This window comes from Cetorhinus maximus, chromosome 5, assembly GCF_964194155.1.
Source record: "Cetorhinus maximus chromosome 5, sCetMax3.hap1.1, whole genome shotgun sequence".
Lineage (NCBI taxonomy): Eukaryota > Metazoa > Chordata > Chondrichthyes > Lamniformes > Cetorhinidae > Cetorhinus > Cetorhinus maximus.
The window spans coordinates 28,834,328-28,856,793 of NC_135883.1; the positions used below are offsets into that span (position 1 = coordinate 28,834,328).

General features: G+C 41.5%; 1 protein-coding gene across 2 annotated transcripts in view; it reads right to left on the bottom strand.

The window, feature by feature from the left end:
* Positions 1–22,466, bottom strand: part of asap2a (ArfGAP with SH3 domain, ankyrin repeat and PH domain 2a) — a 211,086-nt gene that overhangs the window by 24,640 nt on the left and 163,980 nt on the right. The window contains exons 15-22 of one of the 2 annotated variants that reach the window (XM_078541632.1): positions 18,774–18,907; positions 15,386–15,477; positions 13,687–13,876; positions 10,375–10,460; positions 9,791–9,906; positions 8,159–8,226; positions 7,951–8,058; positions 4,809–5,052 (exon numbers count right to left, since the gene is read on the bottom strand). In XM_078541632.1, coding sequence (XP_078397758.1) covers positions 4,809–5,052; positions 7,951–8,058; positions 8,159–8,226; positions 9,791–9,906; positions 10,375–10,460; positions 13,687–13,876; positions 15,386–15,477; positions 18,774–18,907 — 1,038 coding nt within the window. Of the gene's footprint in view, positions 1–4,808; positions 5,053–7,950; positions 8,059–8,158; positions 8,227–9,790; positions 9,907–10,320; positions 10,461–13,686; positions 13,877–15,385; positions 15,478–18,773; positions 18,908–22,466 lie in introns of both variants that reach the window. The other variant, XM_078541631.1, reaches the window with a different exon arrangement.

The following is a 22,466-nucleotide window of genomic DNA, read 5'->3' on the forward strand; positions in this document are numbered from 1 at the left end:
TACACTCCTGAATTGTGCCTTGTAGATCGTGGAGAGTCAGGAGGTGAGTTACTCGTTGCACGATTCCTAGCCTCTTACCCGCTCTTGTAGCCACAGTATTTATATAGCTAGCCCAGTTCAGTTTCTGGTCAATAGTAACCCCCAGGATGTTGATAGCGGGGGATTCAGTGATGGTAATGCCATTGAACATCAAGGGGCGATGGTTGGATTCTCTCTTGTTGGAGGTGGTCATTGCCTGATATTTGCGAATATTACTTCCTACTTGTCAGCCCAAGCCTGGATATTGTCCAGGTCTTGCTGCATTTGAACAAGGGCTGCTTCAGTATCTGAAGAGTCACAAATGGTGCTGAACATTGTGCAATCATCAGCGAACATCCCCACTTCTGACCTTATGATGGAAGAAAGGTCATTGATGAAGCAGTTGAAGATGGTTGGGCCTAGGACACTCCCCTGAAGAACTCCTGCATTGATGTCCTGGAGCTGAGGTGACTGACCTTCAACAACCACAATCATCTTCCTTTGTGCTAGATATGACTCCAACCAGTGGAGAGTTTTCCCCGATTCCCATTGACTCCAGTTTTGCGAGGGCTCCTTGATGCCACACTCGGTCAAATGCTGCCTTGATGTCAAGGGCAGTCACTCTCACCTCACCTCGGGAGTTCAGCATTTTTGTCCATGTTTGAACCAAGGTTGTAATGAGGTCAAGAGCTGAGTGGCCCTGGCGGAACCCAAACTGGGCATCAGTGAGCAGGTTGTTGCTAAGCAAGTGCCGCTTGATAGAACTGTTAATGACACCTCCCATTACTTTATTGATGATGGAGTAGACTGATGGGGCAGTAATTGGCTGGGTTGGATTTGTCCTGCTTTTTGTGTACAGGACATACTGGGGCAATTTTCCACATAGCCGGGTAGATGCCAGTGTTATAGCTGTACTGGAACAGCTTGACTAGGGGCACGGCAAGTCTGGAGCACAAATCTTCAGTACTATTGCTGGAATGTTGTCAGGGCCCATAGCCTTTGCAGTATCCAGTTTCTTCAGCCGTTTCTTGATATCACACGGAGTGAATCGAATTGGCTGAAGACAGGCATCTGTGATGCTGGGGACCTCCGGAGGAGGCCAAGATGGATCATCCACTCGGCATTCTGGCTGAAGATTGTTGCAATTTCTTCAGCCTCGTCTTTTGCACTGCTGTGCTGGGCACTTCATCATTGAGGATGGGGATATTTGTGAAGCCACTTCCTCCAGTGAGTTGTTTAATTGTCCACCATCATTCACGACTGGATGTGGCAAGACTGCAGAGCTTAGATCTGATCCGTTGGTTGTGGGGTCGCTTAGCTCTGTCTATCACTTGCTGCTTACGTTTGGCACGCAAGTAGTCCTGTTTTATCGCTTCCCCAGGTTGACACCTCATTTTTATGCATTGTGCTGCTCCTGGCATGACCTCCTGCACTCTTCAATGAACCAGGGTTGATCCCCTGGTTTGCTGGTAATGATAGAGTGGGGGGATATGCCGGGCCATGAGGTTACAGATTGTGTTCAAGTATAATTCTGCTGCTGCTGATGGCCCACAGCGCTTCATGGATGCTCAGTCTTGAGTTGCTGGATCTGTTCAAAATCTATCCCATTTAGCACGGTGGCAGGGTGTCCTCAATGTGAAGGCAGGACTTCGTCTCCACAATGACTGTGTGGCGGTCACTCCTACTGATTCTGTCATGGACAGATGCATCTGCGGCAGGACGAGAGTTTTTCCCTCTTGTTCGTTCCCTCACCACCTGGCGCAGACCCAGCCTAGCAGCTATGTCATTTAGGACTTGCCCAGCTCAGTCAGTAGTGGTGCTACCGAGCTACTCCCGGTGATGGACATTGAAGTCCCCTGCCCAGAGAAAATTCTGCGCCCCTGCCACCCTCAGTGCTTCCTCCAAGTGATATTCATCAGCTGAGGGAGGACAGTATGTGGTAATCAGCAGGAGGTTTCCTTGCCCATGTTTGACCTGATGCCTTGAGACTTCATGGAGTCCGGAGTGAATGTGGAGTACTCCCAGGCCAACTCCCTCCTGACTGTATACCATTGTGCCACCACCTCTGCTGGGTCTGTCCTGCTGGTGGGACAAGACATACCCAGGATGACTATGTCAGGCTGTTGCTTGACTAGTCTGTGAGACAGCTCTCCCAATTTTGGCACTAGCTCCCAGATGTTAGCAAGGAGGACTTAGCAGGGTCGACAGGGCTGCGAGTGCCATTGTCGTTTCCAGTGCCTAGGTCGATGCCGGGTGGACCAGTTTCATTCCTTTTTTGTGTAGCGGTTTGTTACAACTGAGTGGCTTGCTCAACCATTTAAGAGTCAACCATATTGCTGTGGGTTTGGAGTCACATGTGGGCCAGACCAGGTAAGTACAACAGATTTCCTTCCCTAAAGGACATTAGTCAACTAGATGGGTTTTTACAACAATCGACAATGTTTCATGGTCATCATTGGACTTTAATTCCAGATTTTTATTGAATTCAAATTCCACCATCTGCTGTGGCAGGATTCAAACCCGGGTCCCCAGGGTATTACCCTGGGTCTCTGGATTACTAGTCCAGCAACAATACCACTACACCATCGCCTCCCCAACACCTCGCTTACTAAGAAACCTCTGCTTACAAGACCTTTACTTCAACTAAAAGCATCGACTCATCTAAGAAACTACAGGTCTACCACAATTATACTTTGTAATTGTTGTTTTTTCCTTCATCTGTATCTAATCCTTGTGTGAGTGAGTGTGTGAGGTGAGTTGCATTTAAGCCTCTGGGACAAGTGTGGGGTAATAAGTAACCGCCTTATTTTAAAACTATCAAAAAAGCTTACTGCTGGAATTATTTGAATTGTGACAACCACTCTGAGGGAAAAATATACATACCTCACATACAAAACACTGATCACGGACAATAAGAAAACACACAAATTCTGTCTATGACAGTAGATTGGTGAGGGCAAGGTCAAGTATGTTTTTCCCTTGTGATATTTCACAAAGCACCTGTCACAGGTCCAATCTGGCAGATATGTCCTTCAGGACTTGGCCAGCATGGTTTTAGTGGTGCTACCAAGCCACTCTTGGTGATGGACTTTGAAGTTCCCTGTCCAGAGTACATTCTGTGTCCTTAGTGCTTCTTCCAAGTGATGTTCACCATAGAGGAGCACTGATTAGTCAGCAATAGATAGTAATGAACAGCAAGTTTCCTTGCCCATATTTGGCCTGATGCCATGAGACTTCATGGGGTCTGGAGTCAATGTTGAGGACCCCCAGGGGTCAATCCTGTGAAATGTTTCTCAGAGCACAGCACAAACTGGCCATTCTGGGGACCTTGTTTGTTGAGTACTGAAGAACACACCCAGATCTGTCAAGACACTTGAAGTGCATCTGCAGCATGATGGTGGCCTGTTCAATAACATATTTGGTGGTCATATAGCATTCACTGTAGCACTTCTGGGCACCATTCCTCAGACTTCTGAGAGGTGTCATCAGCCATGTTTTAAGTGGGTATGCCATTGTCTCCTAGCAACTACCCAGTAACTCTGCTTTGAGTTGCGCAAATGTCAAAGAGGTTGGACCACCACAAAAAAAGCATCACGGTGCCTGCCTGGGAATTTTGCGCACACCTGCATTAAGATCTTTTTGTGGATGCAAGCTGAAGGAGTGAAAACCCTTGTGGCTGACAAGTGATTTGCGAGTGCCCTGATTCTGTGCAGCTCATGACACCATGCACCTGTGTGACGCACACCTGAGCATCCGTTCATTCTGACTGGCATAATCACAGGCAAAGTTAACATAATTGGTGGCCTAGCAAACAAGCCATCAGTTACCTGTCTTGGGCCGCTGGCTGAGAGATTCTGCAGATATCTCTGTCAGAGTCCTGAAAGAATCCAGAGACAAAAAAGTTGACAGTGGTGACTTTGGCAGTCACTGGTAAAGCATGGTGACCAGGTCAACAGGTCTTCTTCCAGCTGGCTACAGATGTCTGCCACCACCTAACGCGTGGTCCTGAGCCTCCTGAGACTGCTGTGCCAACATGTTGAGGAAGCTAATCCTCCACCTGTAGACCTTGTGTGGTGGATATGGCCTCATGGGAGCTGCAGCTCTCTGCTGCTCCCCTCTCTCCTATGCAGCTAGAAGTCTGTAACCAGCAGGTTGCTGCTGTTTTTGGTCCTCCTCTGAGGTCCAATCTAAGGCAGCATAAGCAGCACGATGCAATAGATCAAACCTTGAAAGTGTAGAAGAAACCTCCAATGCGTAGAGAGTCAACTCTCAGCAAATGTACTGTGAACACTTTCATAATGCCAGGTAAATAGCTGTGAATGCTGAATGTGCAGTGCATATTTTCCCTAATTGGCCAAGCCCCTGAATTATGACATATTTCAGCTTTGCTTTCACTGGGGAGTTTCAGGAAAACTGGGAAACCCATGGGCCTGGTGTTAAACCTAAAAAAATCTGTCAACAGTGCTCTAAATGAGCAATCAATACATTGCAAATGGGAACCAGCCTCTCCTGACGGATGGCACACATTCAGTCTAATGTGTTGGAGTGAAACCTGGAAGTCAGTGGGTTGGAACTGGCTTCCAAAAGTGATGTCAATTTCACCAGTTTAATCCCACACTGCTCCTTCATATTGAAATTTAGTCCTACGAGTTTCCAGAGCTCTTTATAAATAGAGAAAAAAATGTTCAAAAGTATTAGAAAGTAGACCATAAAAACGTGCAAATCTTACAGTAGAGCTTGACCTTAAATAATCAATGATCACCAACACCCATCAGATATATGTGGCTCACCTTTACTTGCATTCCGAGGTGGAAGTGGAGGAGCATCAGTTACAGAAGGAGGGGGACTGGAGCTCAGTACAGTTCCATATGTTTCATTGTGCAGCATGCTTGGAATGAATGGCCGCTGTTTATCTTTCATGGAGTTGGCTGAATCTCTTGGCAAGATTGCAAGAGGAGCTGGAGGCTGAAGCTGGTTTGCTCCTGACTGATACGATAATTGATAGAAACTGATAGGTCTATTGGGACTGGATTGCTGAAAAGGATAGATTTGTTAAAATTTGTTAAGAACTTTCATTGGACACATTAATTCACATGGTATCATTGGCACTAACCATGCAATATAATATTTGGCACTTTTAAGCAAAGACAAGTCACAAAGGACAAGGCATTAATTTCAGTCTTCCACAGTAGGGAGATGACAGTGTAAAGCTGGGCTCTTAAGATGCTTGCTTGAGTTATGGTATGGAAAGTTAATATACTTTGATATAACTACCCCTGAGGGATCGTAGTTTGAAGAGTACTCAGCACATCAGTAAAGAAATTGCTTCAGCAATATAATCCTGGATGGTATCAAGACATCTAAATTAAAGGGGACCTCAACTGGAGAAGGTACCATGTTACATAACCAATGCTTTCCTTCAACAGTGGTGGATAAAATGGAGAAATGCAAGAAACATTGGGCAGAAATTTGCCCTCATCGGGCGGGCTCAGCTTGGGAGGGTGGGGGGTGGGAGGGGGGCGGCGAGTGGGAGCGATCGGACAGCCGACCGCTGTTCGCGATTGGGGCCCGACCTCAATTTCACACAGGCAGGCCAATTAAGGCCGCCTGTGTGGGGGGAATTTGGGGGGGGGGGGGGCGCGGCGCGAGCATGCAAGTTCACACATGCTTGCAGGAAAAGCTCAGGGAGATGAAGATTTTGACCAATGAAAATAAAGAATTTTAAAATGTTTATAACGTCCCCTCATGTGACCCTGTCACATGAGCAGGAACTTGTTAGAAATAAGTTTGAAAATTAAAAAAAATTTTTTTTAAAAGAAATCACTGAATGAAACTTCATCGCACCAGCGGATGAGGTTTTGTAAAAAGTCCAAAGGCTGCTTGGCCTTTTCGCCCGCCCGCCAACCGTAAGATTGGGCGGGCAGAGAAAAATTTAATTCAATTGGTACTTTAATGGCCTTAATAGGCCTGTTAATTGTCAGCGAGCTCACTGCCAACTCCTGTGCACACCCGCTGACCAAAATATCATGCGAGTGTGCTGATGATGTCGGATGACGAACGAAGAATTCTGCCCATTTTAATGGGGAAAGAATGGAAGACTTGCTAACTGGTTGGATTTGGGCTAAAGTGGAGGAAGTCAAAGAATAGTCAGAGAGAGGACCATAGCCAAGGGGTTCCACTGATTAAAAACCTCAGTGGGTAAGTTATCAACTACAGCAGAGCGAGCAACTTCAACAAAAATAGATACAAGTAAATTGCCATGCCCAGTATAGGCATGTCATATTATGAGCTTTCAGTCAATACTTTAAAAAAAAAAATTGGACATGGACTGCAGCCGTTCAAGATGATGGCTCACCACCAACTTCTTAAGGGCAATTAGGGATGTGCAATAAAAACGCTGGCCTAGCCAGTGACACCCATGTCCCGTGAAAGAATAAAAAAAATTGGACACAAACAAGTTGTTAAGATGGCTCTGCAAATCATGTGATTTTTGGCATTTGAATTACAGATAGTATCAAGTCTCTGGCGAATACCTAATTAAATATGGATATAGTTGAGAGTACCTCACAGCCATTTGTAGAATCCACACATCTCATTGTTTAAGGATAGGCTGACACATAATGACTATGGAATTTTCAGACCGTCTCCATGTTTCACACTGGACAAAAGGGCAAATCGAAACTCAACAGCTACTATCAACTTCCCATTTTATCACAATGGCCTCCCCATTCAAACTAGATTGGGTGGTCCTCAGAAGTGTTAACCCATCAGTCATGTGATCAAAACTAGTTTTAGGGACTGCATCTTTATTACCCCAGGACCCAGCAGATCCATCAGTTGTCATCCAGTCTGAGAACCAGACTCTGAAACTAGCTGCAAGTCATCAAGCAGCCAAAGTACTTAACCCGTTCCAGTTTCAAAATTCACCTGAGAACCACCCTCCTAGATATTTGACTACAAGAAACCTCACAAGCTGCTGTGAACCCTTTGTTTTACAAAACCCTCAGTTCAACTTTAAATCATCAAATCCATTCAAGGATTCACAGACCTGCCAAGAAGGACACTGGAAATGTAATTCAGAGACTGAATTAACTGTAATCTGTAAAAGTGCACTATCTTTATCTATATCCAATTTTTGTGTGTGCATGTGCGTTGTGTGCATGCATGTGTAAGAGGCCAAATGTGTGATATTGCGTTAATTCGGGATAAGTGCGTGAGAATAACTAACAATTTTAAACTCACGAAAGCTTGCAGCTGCATTATTTAATTGGAATATACACTCCAAGGATAAAAGACACACCTCTATACAAAGCATATAAATCACAGGCAGAGAGAGAGCACATAAATATTTTGTCACGGAAAGAATGTATGACAAACGTTTCATTGAAGTATTGCAAAATATAATTCTAGAAGTTCATGAATAGGCTACAAGACCAGTCATGCAGAAATCATACTGGTCATCATATATCAACACAAACTGAATAATTTAGAAGTTAATAGCAATTTACATAACTTAAGTGATGCAAAAATGAAAGAGGAATAAACGTCAAAGGCTAGGCTTGGAACAAGTTTCCAAGCATGAAAGATTAATGGGAATAACGTTAAAGACAACTGAAGGTAAATTCAGAGCACATGTCTCAAAATCTCAAGTGTTATCACAATCCTGATTATAGAAAAACTGGATCACTACATTCAAGATCCAAACCTTGGCAAGTAGTAGCTTACTTTTTACTGTCAGTAGACACCAGAATGAAATGTAATGGACAGATCCGTAAACTGAACTGGATATCAAAGTTAGGATTCAACATGTAAAACACTGAGATAATTTGATTAATTACCATTTTCTAAGGTGGGAAATATAGGTTGAAAAAAATTCCAACATTGCGAAGAAATTATATCAACAGAATTTTTGACTGAATGTTAAATTTCTACCTTGTCTTCAATATCATCATCACTTTCATCCAGATCTTCATGATGCAATCGCCATTCATATTCCACATGGACATGAGCATTAAACTTGCCTGATAATGATTGTATAAGCTACAAAAGATAATCACCATTTATTTTAAAACAAAACATGAATGTGAGTGGAGATCTTGCAATAATTTTAGAATATTTAATACGTAGATATAGGACGTACCACCTCTTCACACTGTGTGTGCTTTAAGCGTTTAGCTATGTCAAGTGGAGTTTCTCCTCCTTCATTGGCTGAAAATGAACCACAGCCTCTTAAAATTCGTATTTTTTAGTTAAATACAAGTACTTTCTTAAATTAGCTGATATAGACTAAACACATATATAATTCAGTTTTCAAAACTTCAGCAATAATAAGAGAACTTTAGTTTTAGATTTGGCAAAATCTACATGATAAAGTTGAAAACTAAGCAACACTGACATATGATCAACTGAAATCTGGATTAAGCTCTTTAATTTAATTAATTAAAGAGAACTGCACAAACATGTCTTCATAACCTTGCATATTCAGGATTCTCTGAACCCATAATTACACAGAATCACTGTGTTTAGCTCAGATCAGGGGTTCTAAACTGAATATTTGTTGGCAGCATTTTGCTTAGTGCTCTTATGCTGGAATTTTAACATGATGCATTTGCAGAAACCACAGAAGAGTTGTAATCGGATGTTTGCATGAATTGATTTCTTTATGGTTTCACAAACTGATACGGAACAAAACAGGGCTGTCCAGTTTATACTGTTAGCTCTTAAATTGAGCTATTTTCCTAGTGTAATAATCTCATAAGCAAATCCAATATAACAAATAAAAGGAATTAATGAGGCAGACGTACATGTGTTATTGAGGAGCATTTTGGGGAGCAATGCAGCTACAAATGTGTAAAGGTTAGCCTTCTGTTTTAAAATTGGCTACAGAATGATAAGGTTCTTCATGGGCGTTTATGACCAAATCAAAGCAATCACAGCAAAAAGCAAGGCCATTCAAGCCATCATGCCTATGTCAGCTCAAGTGAAGCTATCCCTATCACTCCTTTCCCTGCCTCTATTGCAACCTTTTATATTTTTTCTTTTTAATGACTTATCCAATTCCATTTCAAATGATGTTATACTCTGTGCCTCAATAGTCACTTAGTGATGATATATTCTATGCTCTAATAAATGGCTGAGAAAAAAAATAGCTTCCCCTTCATTCTTCTAGTGATAAATCCACAATCTATGTACATTGTTACCAATTATCGGGAACATTCTTGCGTTGGTCACATTCTTGCATTGGCCACCCTCTCTCAACCTTCCATAATTTTTAAGGCCTCCGTTAGTTTTCCCTGTTCCAGTTAGAAAGCTTAAATATTGCCAACTCTTTCTTCATAACTTTAGTTATTTATTTGAAGTCTATTGATTTTGACGTAGCGACACAGGCAATTAGATCAAATAGCATTATTAATGCAAATTCACAAATGAAAATTTAATATAAATCGCATGACCATTAAGGATCAGTTTGATGCAAGCAATCTTTGACCAACATGTAATACTGTCTATGGTCAGATTGAGCCCAACATAACACATTTAATGTGCAGAAGCACCTGTAAGATTTTTGTTCTCTTGATTTTCACGGGCCTCATTTTTCTTTTCTAATTCTGAAAAAGGGTTTTTATCTAAAACATTTTTTTCCTCTTTTCAAATCTTGAAATGACCTATATATTTACAACATTTTTGGTTTTTATATATGAACTTCAAAGCATGCTCTAGTCATCACAGAAGGGATTTTCCAATATTAAAAGAAACATGACTTTCAATAACATACCTATTTCAATGGAAGCTTTTCCCCTCAAAAGCAACTTAAGACACTCCACGTTATCATTTAGACAGCAGTAATGCAATGCAGTACTGCCTTTGGTAGTCTGTTTATCAAGATTCCCACTGTTGAACCAAACATTGACAAATTCATATGCAGGATTACATTTCAAAAGATGATATTCAAGCACTTGAGAACTACATGCAATACTTGGCTTGCATTGGTGCCAATTTCCTTTTAACAATGTAAAACAAACATTTAAAAGAATGCTTGCGTTTTCAGCAACAATACCATTTTACAGGATCGAAATCTTTTCCAGTTAACAACCCCTGTCTTCATCAAGTTGGAAAGCTGTCATCAATTTGTTAGAAACTTTCATGTTTAGATATGCTAGTTAGTCAAAGATGCAAATCATTGGGTGAGACTGACTGTTGGTTGCCTGTACACTCAGATGAGTAGTGGTTAAAATAACAGATAAGCAAGTTAGAGCATGGATTTTCTGCAGACCCTAGTCCCAATAACCACATCATCATACTTACTAGTTTGTAAAAGAGCAAGTTTTTTTTAAACGTATTTCATCATGAAGTGCTGACCTGTTCTGTACTAAAAAGTCAACTACATGGAGTGATGTTCTGTCCACCAATCTTACAGCAAGATGCAGTGCAGTTTCTCCTTGTTCCTAGAAGTACATGTAGAAAAGGAAATTATCTACAAAAGCATTTAAATACGTAGGAAAAATAAAATGAGCTTTTGAAGAATTATGAAATACTAGTTAATCTACGAACTTGCATCACTGACGGTCACCTAAGAAACTAGAATAAACCATTTTGCTGTGCTTGCAGATTCGTCCACTATCTACAAGGCACACGTAAGGAGTATGATGGAATACTCTCCACTTGCCTAGATGAGTGCAGCTCCAACAACACTCAAGAAGCTCAACACCATCCAACACAGAGCAGCCCACTTGATTGGCACCACATCCACAAACATTCACTCCCTCCACCGCACAGTGGCAACAGTGTGCACCATCTACAAGATGCACTGCGGGAACTCACCAAGTCTCCTTTGACAACACCTTCCAAACCTACAACCACTACCATCTAGAAGGACAAGGGCAGCAGATGCATGGGAGCATCACCATCTGGAAGTTCCCCGTCAAGCCACACATCATCCTGACTTGGAACTATATTGTCATTCCTTCACTGTCGCTGGGTCAAAATCCTGGTAGTTCCTCCCTAACAGCACTGTAGGTGTACCTACACCACATGAACTGCAGCAGTTCAAGACAACAGTTCACCATCACCTTCTCAAAGGCATTAGGGATGGGCTATAAATGATCACCTTGCCAATGAGGCCCACATGCCGTGAATGAAAAAAAGCTGTGATTTACCAAAAAATTAACTACCTTTTGATGCGTTACCACATGTATGCATTTCAGACTGTAGCTTAATAATAACTGAACCACCAGAATCATTATGTGGCTCAATTTTCAGTAAATTAATTCCTGTTCTTTCATTCAATAAAGAATTGATCACAAATCCTGACTAGTTTTGTGACAAAGTACACCTTTCAGTGCCAGCTAAGTTTAAGGTTTCCAGAGTTGTTGATTCACTATAACAAATTCAGGAGTGCTTTCTGTAATTACAATCAGCTGAAAAGCAGTATGGTTTAAGCTTGCAATTCTTACTTGCTGAGCTTGTTATCAAATATAATGGGATGACGTCAAATGAAGATAAATTTTAATATACACATGTTCTAACAGCTAATACAATAACTTTTTTAGAGGCTTTGGAGCAGTCTTCTAATTTGGCCAGGCCTCCTGTTGCTTTAATGTGTGGTGTACCAAGTTAAAGACAGGATAAGGTAGGAAGAAAAATCTTTCATAGCGAAAAACTTCCCTCTCCCCGTTTGGTGGGGTGGGGGGGACAGAGTGCGGGAGCGGGCACGGGAGGGCATGCCTCCGATCAGCCCCCCAATCAGGGCCGCGCATGCACGCGAAAGAGCGCACAAATCTCCCTGAGGCTAAGTGCTGCCTCAGGGAGATCGGCTCCGAATTAAAATTTGATAGAAAAATTTCCTTGACATGTCCCCTTATGTGACACTGTCATTTGAGTTGGGACATGTCCATAACATTTATTGAAACCTTTATTAAAAATTAAAAACCCTCATGAAACCTCATCCCACCCATGGATGAGGTTTCATGCTTTTTCTGAAGCCTGCCAGGGCTCCCGGCCTGCCCGCCAACCTTAATGGACCTGCCCGTCCAACCTTAATGACTTTAATTAGTTTCACAATGGCCTCAATAGGCCATTGACAGGTCGTTGGGCACGTAGCTGACTCGGCTGATTCCCTTGCCTATCAAGAATCTATCTACCTTTGCCTTAAAAATAGTCAGTGGCCCTGCTTCCACTGCCTTCTGAGGCAGAGAGTTCCAAAGTTGCACAACCCTCAGAAAAAAATTCTCATCTCTGTCCTAAAAGGGTGACCCCTAATTTTAAAACAGTACCCCCGAGTTCTGGACTCACCCACAAGAGGAAACATCCTTTCCACGTCCAACTTGTCAAGACCATTCAGGGCCTCATATACTTCAATCAAGTCACCCCTCACTCTTTTAAGCTCCAGTGGAAACAAGCCCAGCCTGTCCAACCTATCCTCATAAGACAACCCAGTCTTTCCAGGTGTCAATCTAGTAAACCTCCTCTGAACCGCCTCCAACGTAATTACATCCTTCCTTAAATAAGGAGACCAAAACTGCACACAGTGTTCGAGATGCAGTCTCACCAATGCCCTGTATAACTGAAGCATAACATCCTTACTTTTATGTTCAATTCCTTATGGAATAAAACGTAACATTCCATTAAGTCTTCTTGATTACATGCTGTACCTGCATACTAACTTTTTGTGACTCATGCACGAAAACACCTAGATCGAGATCCTTTTGCACTTCGGAATTCTGCAGTTGTTCTCTATTTAAGTAATACTCTTTTTTTTTAATACTTCTTGCCAAAGTGAACAACTTCACATTTTCCCACATTATACCCCATCTGTCAGATTTTTGCCCGCTCACTCAATTTATCTTTATCCGTCTGTAAACTCTTGTCTTCTTCACAACATACTTTCCTACCTATCTTTGTGTCATCTGCAAATTTAGTTACCGTGCTTTCTCTCACCTCATTATAATGCCTGATCGAAAAACTTGGTTGAGAATGATTAAAAATAAAATCTACTCCTACACCTGTAATAAGGCTTGCTTCTAGCTACTTGCAAAGTATGTCACACTTACAACTGATTTGCCCAATATATCACAATCATAAATGCAAACTATTCAGAAAGGAATCGAAAAAGAGAAAGCAGTAATTTTTCGTTGGCTGCTGCTGAACTTGGTAGATTGGCCTCACCACTTGGACCCCTATAATTTAGAAAATCTTGAAACCAGATGGGGGCGTACAAGTAACATCCAATTTAGGGGCATTTGTCCTGTAGCGTCAGAAATAACCTTTGATTGACTCCTACGCATCTTTTTAATAGCACTTCTCCATACTGAGTAGTTGAACAGTAGCCCTAGATGTTCAGGTGAAGCGAGGTCACAGTTTCACCATAACAACTAAGCATGACAATCTTGTTGTAGCCACAAGCCACCTCAGAGGAATATTACAGGAGACCAGTTAGCAACAATTTATACAGGTGAGTCAGACTGGAACATAGTCTGCAGTTTAAACTGTTGTTCATGATTGTCTTTCAGCATTGGAACAACCAAGGATCTCTTTCCCCCGAGTATTTTTCTCTACATGATTCCATATTTTCCTTCGAACTGATCGATTTCAAATTTTTCACACAAGTAAGCATACCCTCTAATTTTTTTTTAAAGGAGGCTGAAAATAATAATGTCTTAAAACAAATCTTACATGTCCATTTGCCAAAGGGATTGGGTCAGTGAGATCCACACCATCAGCGTACACCTGAATTAATGCGAAGATGTCTCTTGACTTGATTGCATCACATAGACAGCTAAGTTTGGCTGCATTGTCAATACACTTTTTTCTCGAATATTTCCGTTCTATATATTTAGCAGTAATGTAGTCCTTCCGTGCAACCCTACAAAAGAAGAATTTTCTCCATGTCTAAACCTTGCTTAACATCAGTGACAAGGTAATTTATTAAATACTAAATAAATCCATCAAACAAAATTGCCATATAGGCCAGCACTCAAGTTTGGGCTCATCCTCATTTGCACAATTAATAAAGGTGCTCCTTAAATAAAATAATTAAGAGTAACTGTTTGGGCCATGAAAAATATGTCACAATAACAACTTCCATTTATTTAGTGACTTTAACAAAGTAAAAATATATGGTGGTTCACATGAATGCTATCAAAGTTTGAGAATAAGGAACAAAGATATTGGGACCAAATGATGACCAAAAACTTGGTCAAAAAGGTAGATTTTAAGGAGTGACTTAAAGGAAAGGTAGAGATGCAAAGAGGATTAGGAAGGGAATTACTGAGTTTAAGGCCCATGAGGTTGAATAAGGTGAAGGCTGAAGGTGGAGCAATGAATATTGCAGATACACGAGGCCAGAGCACGCCAAAACAATTGATGTGTTGCATCAGGGACTCAATGCAATCGCAAAGAAGAGATTACCCATTTTTATCCCATATAGGTTTTAGAAAAGAAAATTAAATGTTACTGGTTTAAGAAATAAACATCGGGTAGTGCTAAACTAGTTTCATTATAAGCAATCTATTTAAACAAAAAAAAAAGGAAATTGGAAAAATATGCAAAAATTAAGAATGCTTATCAGGAGAAAAATGCAATTTGGAAACTACTCAATATGCAAAACACAGAGCATGAATGTAAAGCTCATTGATAATATACAAAACACAACTTTCTCCAGAATAAATTCCAGAATCACAAGAGCACATTTAACTTTTTCAGACAATTTTACTGAATTATTCAAAAAATCTCATGAAATAGTTTTCAGAATACCTAATTATACAATCCTTCTGAACCCAAATGATTTTTATTGCAAAATTCAAAAGACTAAGATTTTATTGTAATCCTACTTGAAAATCTTAATTCTGAAACTAATAAATGACCCATCAAGTTTGATTCTGATTTCAATACTACTAGTACCATATACAAAAATTCTTGGACACCCTTCATTTACTTACTTATGAAAAAAGGGAGCAATATCAAGGACAACTTCATTTTTAATTTAGTAGGGAAAGCATGAGGTAAAGCCTGACTTCCAATTCTCTCCCTCACCACCCACACTATAAGGTCTTGCATGTATGCCAAAATTATTTTTTTTAAGTGACAATCATATCCATAACGTAATCCCAATTTGCACAGAGGAATTAAAAGATGCAAAAACAGAAAAATGATTTTAAAGAATAAGATGTCACTTTCAAATGATGTAGACTATTGAGTTATCCATACCTATTATTTGTATGGTTAGCCAACTTGAAACAAAATTGAAGATAGAACACACTTTGCAATAATAATACACTCCTGAAAAAGTATGAAGAGAAAACCCTGCAGACTTCTCAGAATCAAATGTACTGTGCCTCTTCCCATAACAAACTGCAAAATTGTGTGTACTTACATGTCACTGTTGGGATTAGGTTTGGCAGTTTCGTCTGACAAACTAGCTTCCATGATCTCATTCAATGCTGCATTCCCAATGTTCTTGGCTAGCTGTCAAAAATAACAATTTCCCATTAGATCTTAATGCATTGAGCCAACCTATTATATATTAAAATTGCTGAATGGTTTGCAAGATTTAATTTCAAAATGCATCGCTGAATGGAGCATAAGGTTTAATTTCAAAATGCATTGATAATTTCGGTTAGGCTCAGCCTATGCGAAGACCATTGTAAACCTGCAGTACCAGTTGGACCTTTTAGTTGGAACTATAAGCAGATTATTTCCATTTTAAATGTATTACCATGATGTTAGGTAGAAAAGCTATAGTGCATTCTTGAAACGTGGGCATCACTGATAATACTGGCACTTAAAGCCCATCTATAGCTGCCCTGAGCTTATGATGGTGGGCTAGGTTCTTGAACTGTATAATAAGGGTGTTATTCTTTGTAGTGGTTTTCAAACAATTGAGTTCCCAGCTACACCATTTCAGAGAGAAGTTGAGGTTCTGTGAACTAACTGTACCCAAGAGGGAAAATTCTTGTCCAAACCGAGGCTGTTTAGCCTCCACAGGCAAGCCCGTCTAAGATTTGAAAGAACTATGAATCCATCAGCATTGACTGGTAGCCAGCCGAGAGTATCCATTTATGACCATAAATGTACCACATCATCTTGACAAGTTGACTGTGAAATCTCTCGCCTAATTCATTGATCAACTGATTGTCTGCTGACATTATTCCACATCACCTATCATGCAGGTCATCAAGCAGCATGTCTTCGTATGTGCATTCAATACGCGCAACATGAATGACTTTGGTGTAATGTCTCTCCTTTCGAAGAACTATCGTGTTTGCATTTTCGTTGCTGGGTATTTAGGTATTGATGCTCCGGGGAGCTGCAAGTGGGCAATATATTATACCTTTGATCCAGTACATCAGGTGGACCCAAAGCAGTATTTTGATTAATGCCTCTAGATGCAGTTCTGCAGTGTTAAACTGTGCTCCACTATCACCATGGCTCCTTAAAGCCAGGATTCCTCTCACGAGGTGACTGTGGTGATTGTTAATGCATGCACTCTGGAGGCTTGTTTGTTGGTAGACCAGTTTTATAATTCTCTTGATTGCTGTGTGTCAATTACCCAAAGAATGGATTTGAAAATTCCTCTTGGTGTCTTTGTCATCTTTGTCTATTGTAATAGGCTGTCACAAGACCAAATTCTGTAGGCCAATGGGAGTGAAAACCCAAATTATGACAATGATTGCTTCCTTGCACTCTGTACCCTCAGGATTGGAAAGCCTTGTTTCCAAAAATATTCATCGCTAGACATAGTACTTGATTGATGGGGTTACCTAAAAGGAAACTGACCATGTTCTGGGAGGGAGTAGGTTGATCAGGCAATGCAAGTTCTCTAGTCTCCAGGATTTGACTCTGATCTCAGACCTGCATGGTGACTATTTGTCCACATCTGAAGAAAACTCCAAATAAAGCAGCAGAAAAAAAAAATCTGATATCAGTAAACTGGATGACTTTAATGTAAATTTTGTATATTGGCAACATATTGGGGTGGTTTAACAAGACCTTCAACTTCCTCATCTCAGGATAGCAAAGAGAAATGGCTTCTTTTTAAGAATACGTTGTTCAATACTGACCTTAAGGAGGCCAATGAACCAAGAAGATGGGCTAAAGAGGAGTGGCTTTCCTCACATACTCTAGACACCATTGAAAGGTTTGCTGGATGCCTTTAAGGGGGTACATCTCTCTATAAAGACCTTAACTCACAGAGAAAGTGGGCAATAAGGAATGGTCAAAGAGCCAGGGCTTGTAAAATCACAGATAAGTTGAAGAACACTCTGAAATAATTGAATCAGAGATGCATTTGCGACATATCAAAGCCTCAGATGGATTCCTGCTGACAGATCAGGAGATGCAGATGAAGCGATGGAGAATATACTTTTGCAGCCTGCGTAATCATCCTACCGCCCCTCCCCCACTCTGCCATTATGAGGTGCTGTCTTAGGCAGCATTCACAGCAATACATGACCACTAAGTTTAATCTCTGTTCTATGAGAGGAAGTTGCTATGGCAATTACAAGTATGAAGCTGAGCAAGGCTCCAACCTGCTGCAATATATCTGGAACTTCTCAGAACTGATGTGGATGTAATGATCAATTACTACATCATTTTTGTGCTGGATATAGAAATTCAAAGTTATCCGAAGGATTGGGCTCATCAAGTTATCTTGCCAATTTATAACAGCAAAGGAAGCATAGCTGAGTGTGGCAACTATTGTGGCACCGCTCTTCTTTGTTGCAGGAAAACACTTGCTCATTTAATTCTCAGCAGATTAAGGCCTTTGTTACATATAAACAAAGTGGCTTAATCTCTGGAAGATTGACAGTTGATAAAATTATGATGTTTAACATGATGGCACAGACAAGGCAGTTTTGGTCTCAAGATTGCATTTAATTCTGTGTAAAATCTTTTGGCAAATTAGGGCACTGTGGGGATGGCAGGGCTGGGGAGGGAGTGGGAAATTTGGACATCATGAGGGATGAAGGGGGTGGGGGGGTCAAATATTTGTGAGGGTGTGATCACATGGTAGTTTGAATTTTTCGGCCTGACAAAAACATTTCTGCTCCTTCTGGCCTAAAAACACTGGAATAAAGGCATTTGCCTCATGGATCCAGCCCTTCATACCTCTTCTTACCTGCTGAAATTTCTGAGGTTTAGGGATTCTAGCCTCCACGTATTAAAAATAAAAACTGGGGAAAAATGGAGACACAGACTGCTTAAAATATTTCAAAAACCAACATACATCCTGAGACTGGGTTGGTTGGTTGTCCATACCATGCCTTGCCTCCGCCAAAAACCAGAAGTGAGCAGCATTAGGATCTTAATTTTTTTTTTAACCTCTTTACCCAGCCCTAATCCACCTCTTTTCAAGGATTAAAATATACCCCCATTATGTCTGGAGCCAGAGTTGCATCAGCATGACTCTTCCACCAAACTATCTTTTTAAAAAATGCGAAGTTTGCTCATTTTTATAGTCAAGTCATATTTCAGTTTAAATTCCCTTTGTTTACACTACAATATGTATAACTTGAGCTGCATTTCATTTGAGTGCTTCCCCACTTATGTGGTTTGTCTCCTTTTTCCATCTTATCTTTCTACACCATATATGTTCCTCAGCAGCCAGATAAGTTGAAGGGCTGCCCTTAGGCTTTCATTACTGCCATATTATACTATAACTAACCTGCAAACAATGTGGAACAGCAACCTGTGTTGACTATTACTCCAATTTTCTGCAGAAATTGGATTAAAACAAAATTCTTAATTAAAAAGGGACTTACCAAGAGTTCTGATGTTCCTAACACATCTAATGTAAGGGACTGTATTCTGGAGTAGTGAACCCCCAGTTCTCTATGAATTCCAGAGCATTCAATGCATGTTAGAATTCCCAGATTAGTAGATAACCACGTAGGGTCTGTTAAATAAAATGTACCAGTCAATTTCAAAATACCACAAGCACTATTACTAGGATCTAATACCATCTTTTACAGTAAAGCAGAAACCTTTAGCAAACCACATGTCCATGACAATTTGACATTGTTAATTAAAAAAAATGATTTTGGACAGGTGTAAAATGATTAGGCGTTTTTCTAAAACAAAAAAAATTAAATTCCCACTGAAATGTCCTGCTTTATAATAGGTTATTTTTATCCACTTAGAATACTCAGTCAATAAATCAGTCTGATGCCATTGGATGTACTTCATACTTTGTATAAAGAGGTTGTAAGCTTCAGCCTCATGCCTGGTGATGAGTATAAGACCTGGATTCACATTGAGGGAGTAAGCTATTATTAGAGGTGCCACCCTTAGGATTATGTGTTAAATCATCCTATCTGCCTAGTGGATGTTAAAGATTCCATTGCACTTGTCAAAGAGAAGAGCTTTCCTGTGTTCTAACCAACATTACTCCCTGAATACGTGCCCTCAAAAACAGATTAAATGGTCATTCTTTGCTATTACAAACACACTAAAATGATGGGCAGGTAAATACCAGCAAGTAAATCAACCCTGCCCTCCAACTCATGACATCAAGAGCATCTTGATTAAACTCTGTCCACCTCCTCCACATACTTGTTGGATGTTGTTAGTGCCAAGCCAAATGAATTACTTGTAAATATTACCTGGAAATGTAACTATAATCCGACAACTGTGGAACTGATTTTATAAACACAATTCTCCATGATAGCTTTTGATATATAACTGCATCAAAATTGGTCATACAGCAACAATTATTTTCCAATTTAGTAGATTTAATCTAGAGTTCTGTGACTTTTCTACAGTGAAGCGTGACAATTTTCCCTTTTGACAATTTCATAACAATTATGTTGTCAAATTATATTTTCAATATTTCATTTGAAACTGCATTGAGAAAAATCTCTGTAAATCTTGCTTTCATCTCTGAAGGTTGGTTTTGCTGAAGACTCCCTTATCAAACATTTTAATTTATAAAATTTGATATAATTAATCAGAATGCTGGGAAGGGTTTACCTTCACTCTTGCTTTCCATCCCACAGCCAAGCATCTGACAATAATATTTAATTCCCCTTTCATCAATAAAGAAATACTTTCAAGGGGAAAGCCATAATCTTGGAATAAAATGAGTTTCAGTACATACTCGCTTCACTCCTATCCAACTTTCTCACCACCATTCCAGTTAATTCCTTTCTAACTTCTCTACAAAAAATATATGTCCACGCACAAAAACATTTGTTAATACATGCTTAAAATACGATTTCTGTATATTTCATACACAGTGAAATTGGGACAGCCTCATCTTCTGTAATGAGAGAAATTTCCTCTAGGGCAGAATTTTTAGGTCAGCGTGGGGGTGCGCGCCCGTCACGTCCGACCGAGAAATGAAGCGTGTAGACGTCGGCACGCTTGGCCGACGTCAACGTGCACCCTTGTGATATTCCACTAGGCGGGCACGCGATTAAGACGGCGATGCGCCCGCCATTAATTAACTGGCCAATTAAGGCCCTTGAGACACCAATTGTCCCGGAGTTTACGTGGCCCATGCAATTTTCAGGCCGTTGTACGGGCTAAATGGGCAGGCAATATTTTTAAAAGCCTTATCCATGGGCGGATTAAGAGGGATGAGTGCGCTTGTTAATGCAAGTAGTTTCTACTTTAGCTCATAATTTGTTGCTGCTTGCTTGTGTGAACAGGGCATCTTCATTTCACTTCAGAGCTGCTTTGACAGAAATGAGAGGCTTCAGTTCAGGACTCATTGTTGTTTTTCAGGCCCCAGGAGGATTCATACCACTTGGGGCCTTCCAGGTATCAGGCAGCCTTCTTCTCCTACCCTGGGAATGGGGATTGTGGTCTCCGCTGGAGGCACCTCCTCTGAGGAGGAAGAGAGGGGCAGAAGGGGGAGGAGACCAGGCGTCCCGATTCAGCCTCCAGGGGAGTGACCTGTGGGAGGAGAGGCGCAGGCATAAGGGGCGCAGGGCCAACAGGAAGTCCAAGGTTGAAGGAGCTGCAGAAGACACCACTATCCTGCTGCCAGGGTTTACAGGAGGTGACGCACCTACCTCAATATGTTTGAGGTGCAATGCCGAAGGAGGCTCTGCCTTAAGGGAGACAGTGACCTCCATCTGTCAGAGGATCAGCCCTGAGATCAGCTCCGATTGTGTGGGCGGACATCCCATGCCAGTGGCTCTGAAGGTCACAGTGGCCCTCAACTTCTATACCTTCGGCTCTTTCCAGGGGTCAGTAGGTGATCTTTGTGGAGTCTCCCAATCAGCTGTCCACAGTTGTGTCAAGCTGGTGACAGACACACTGTTCAGGTGTGCATTGACTTTCTTTCACTACCGTTCGGATGAGTCCAGCCAGGCAGAGCGAGCCAGAGGCTTTGCAACGATTGCTGGGTTCCCCCGTGTCCAGGGTGCAATCGACTGCACATGTGGCCATCAAGGTGCCAGCAGGTGAGCTGGGTGCCTTCATCAACAGGAAAGGATGCCACTCCATGAACGTGCAGATAGTGTGTGACCACAGGATGCAGATTCTGCAAGTCTGTGCAAGGTGCCCTGGCAGCTCCCATGACCTTTACAACCTGAGACACTCCCAGGTGACGAGACTCTTCAGTGCTCCAGCCCGACCGGATGGATGGATGTTGGGTGACAAGGGCTATTCCCTCAAAAGGTGACTCATGACGCCTCTCCACCACCAGAAAACAGAGGCCGAGCAGCGGTACAACAGGAGCCATGAGTCCACAAGGGCAGTGGTAGAGAGAGCCATAGGTCTTCCCAAGATGTGCTTGCAATGCCTGGACCAATCAGGGGGCGCACTCGAATATCCCCAACTCGTGTGTCGCTGATAGTGGTTGCATGCTGCGCGCTCCATAATCTGGCGCTGGAAAGGGTGGACGCAGTGGGGGAACATGATCTTGATGCAGCTGCTCAGGCAACTGACAATGAGTCTAATAGTGAGTCCGAGGACGAGCACAGTCAGGATAACACTGAGGGCACAGAAGCTGACCTGGGCAACCTCTAGGGAGGCAGGGACAACCGGGATGCTTTGATCCAACACTCCTTCAGCTAGCCTACCAAATAAGAACAACCACCACCACATGCCAGGGCTGCAGGCTCCATACTCAATTCCTGACAAGAACATTTGCTTGGTCAACAACATGCACTACGTGCCATTTCAATAAAGTTTAATGAGAAACAAGTAACATCATGGGTTAACCCTGCACCTGCAGAACAAAAGAAGAACCCAGAGGCTTGTTGAACAAAAACACATTTAATGATATGGTGCCTGCCATAAAGTTAACAAATGAAATTCAGAGGTGTTCTCCATCACACCAATGAAAAACAAATATCACCCATGCTCAGGCCATGTTGTGGTTAAGGTGCTTTAAGTTTGCGCTTGCAGGTGCTATGTCCAGGTGCTCCACCCTCACCAGCACCGGCATTGGAAACAGCCTCCTCACTCTGCTGTCCTGTTGGCCTTGATGACTTTGGCTTGGGTCA